We start from the raw sequence: 2,240 nt of genomic DNA, 5'->3' as shown, positions 1-2,240 counted from the left end.
CTGTAGTGGGGAGAGGCCGGAGCTCCCAGCCTAACCGGTTGGGACCTCGCAGAACCAGCTAGCTCTGGAGACTTAGGGGAGTTGCTCCGGAGGGCCGAGTTAGCCTTTCTTTCCCTTGTTTGGAGACTGGGGTCAGCTGCTGGGTCTCCACGATCGGAGGGTGGCACGCTGAGGTGAGGTATGCCAAAGCCTTATTAGCAAGCATGCCTGCTGCCTGGGGCCACCGACTCTGCGACTCCGAAAGGCCAAGTGTGGCCCGAGGCAGAGAGTTAGTTCACCGAGGTGCTGGCACCAGGATGGGGAGTGCGCTAAGACCTCTCCCAGGGGCTGCACTCCAGTTTTGGTTTGCACACACAAAGGGAAGCTCAGGGGCACATCAGAGAGAACGGCCAGGTAGAAGGGCCCTGAAAGTCTGCACGTCTCCCTTCCAGGGATGGAGAAATCGGTGTGGTCTGGGTGATACTTTGCAGAGAGATAGAGCAATCACACAACGTTCAGGGCCAGTGTCAGGGCACCATTTGATCAGATCAGCATTTATTGGTAGGAAGTGATAACATTTACAACCGTTTCCAGGCAGGAATGGAGAGGGCCACCACCCGAGGCAGCCTTCCCGGGAGAGAGCAGACGCCCCTACACACTGCGAATAAACCCCTCCACCCACCCAAGTCCCTGGGATGCTTTAGGCCTCACTCAAGGTCTGGGACGAGGGCCTGCCGGCTCCCTGAGGAAAGGGGGATTTCCAACCGGTAGGTGACCCAGACCCAGGCCTGGGCAAGCAGCAGGAGTGTACACAGTTTCTCGCTCAGCCTTCAGATTCTCCGAATTGGGGCCCACAAGGCCCTGTTTGGAAAGCGCTGGGGGAGGGAACTAGACTACAGCACTTTCCAGAAACATGAGGGATATTTACACGGGGGAGGGGTTCCTCAAGCCAGCGTGCAGTCACAAAATATTGCATTTTCTAAGGAACCAAGGAGCAGGAAAGGGAGGGAGCGGGATAGAGCGAAACTCCAAAGCTACTTGGTTTCTCCAACACATAAGAGAGCAAACACAGTTCCCCCAATTAACTCACAGAGACCAACCACACAGTCACTTCTATCTAAAAAAAAGGGAGGGGAGGGAGTCTTGAGTCGCTGGAGTTTCTGGAAATTAAGAACCCACAAAACAACAACAACAACAAAAAACCCCTTGCTGCCCCAGGGCGCTCGAGCCGGTGCCGCCGGGTCAGTCTCCTTTGGAGCATTTCTCCTTGCTCATCTTTTTCATTTTCATCCTACGGTTCTGGAACCAGATTTTGACCTGTCTCTCTGTGAGGTTCAGAATCCTGGCCACCTCGTAGCGCCGGTCCCGGGTGAGGTACATGTTGAAGAGGAATTCCTTCTCCAGCTCTAGCGTCTGGTATTTGGTGTAGGGACAGCGCTTTTTCCGGGTGGACCGAGCATGGATCCAGTTCGCGGCGGGGTTGTCTACGGAGAGGGGGGTTTGCAGAAGGGGAGCGAGGGGCGGAGGGGAGGCAGACGAGAGAGAGAGAGAGAGAGAGAGACGACAGGGTGGGGAAGAGAGGTCGTTAAATTAATTTCACCAAGGATGGCCGCGTTTCACAACTTGGGGGGAATTATCATAAAAAGCCTTAATGCCCGCGCTCTGTTTACCGTACAAACCGCGCGCCCAGGGTAGGTGGTTATGGGAAGCTTTTTTATGGATGCATGTTGCTCGCCTAGGCTTGGGTAGGCGTCTAGACGTTTTTATAGGTTAGTAAAACTATCAGTTTTGCACATTCGAGCCTTACAGGTTTCAGCAATAAATCAGGGGGCAATTTCTTTTGCACTTACTTGGGTCAAGTTGCTGCGGCGGCGGCTGCGGATGCTGCTGCTGCTGCTTCTCCTCCTCCTTCAGCGGGCAGCCGGGGCTTGGGTGATCGTTGCAAGCCGAGGGCTCGGCTGAGCCTCCCACCCCAGGCCCAGCCCCGAGCCCTGCCCCGAGCCCCGGTCCCGCCGCCGCCGCCGCCTTGTCCCGCAGGAACGAGTTGCACGGGAACTCGGCGCCGCCGCTCCCCGGGGACTCGCGGGCCGCGGAGCACTCAGTCCGTTTGGAGGTGGAGGAGGACGAGGAGGAGGAGGAGGTGGTGGTGGTGGAGGCTGCGGCGGCAGGAGCCGGGGCCGCTCCGGTTTCAGGCTTAATCCCGTAGTGGCGCCCGTTGGCTGGGCCGCCTGGGCTGGGACCGGGGCCCGGGCCGCCGCCAC

At 57.8% G+C, this 2,240-nt stretch overlaps 1 protein-coding gene across 1 annotated transcript in view; it reads right to left on the bottom strand.

Moving 5' to 3' along the window:
• Nucleotides 1-506: 506 nt before the first annotated feature.
• Nucleotides 507-2,240, bottom strand: part of Hoxd9 (homeobox D9) — a 2,665-nt gene continuing 931 nt past the window's right edge. The window contains exons 2-3 of the mRNA XM_013027506.1: nucleotides 1,830-2,238; nucleotides 507-1,463 (exon numbers count right to left, since the gene is read on the bottom strand). Coding sequence (XP_012882960.1) covers nucleotides 1,222-1,463; nucleotides 1,830-2,238 — 651 coding nt within the window. The 3' untranslated portion in view covers nucleotides 507-1,221. The remainder of the gene's footprint in view (nucleotides 1,464-1,829; nucleotides 2,239-2,240) is intronic.

Source organism: Dipodomys ordii, unplaced genomic scaffold, assembly GCF_000151885.1.
Source record: "Dipodomys ordii isolate 6190 unplaced genomic scaffold, Dord_2.0 Scaffold5, whole genome shotgun sequence".
Classification (NCBI taxonomy): domain Eukaryota; kingdom Metazoa; phylum Chordata; class Mammalia; order Rodentia; family Heteromyidae; genus Dipodomys; species Dipodomys ordii.
The sequence above is the reverse complement of the archived record's forward strand: the minus strand, read 5'-3'. Positions and strand labels throughout refer to the sequence as shown.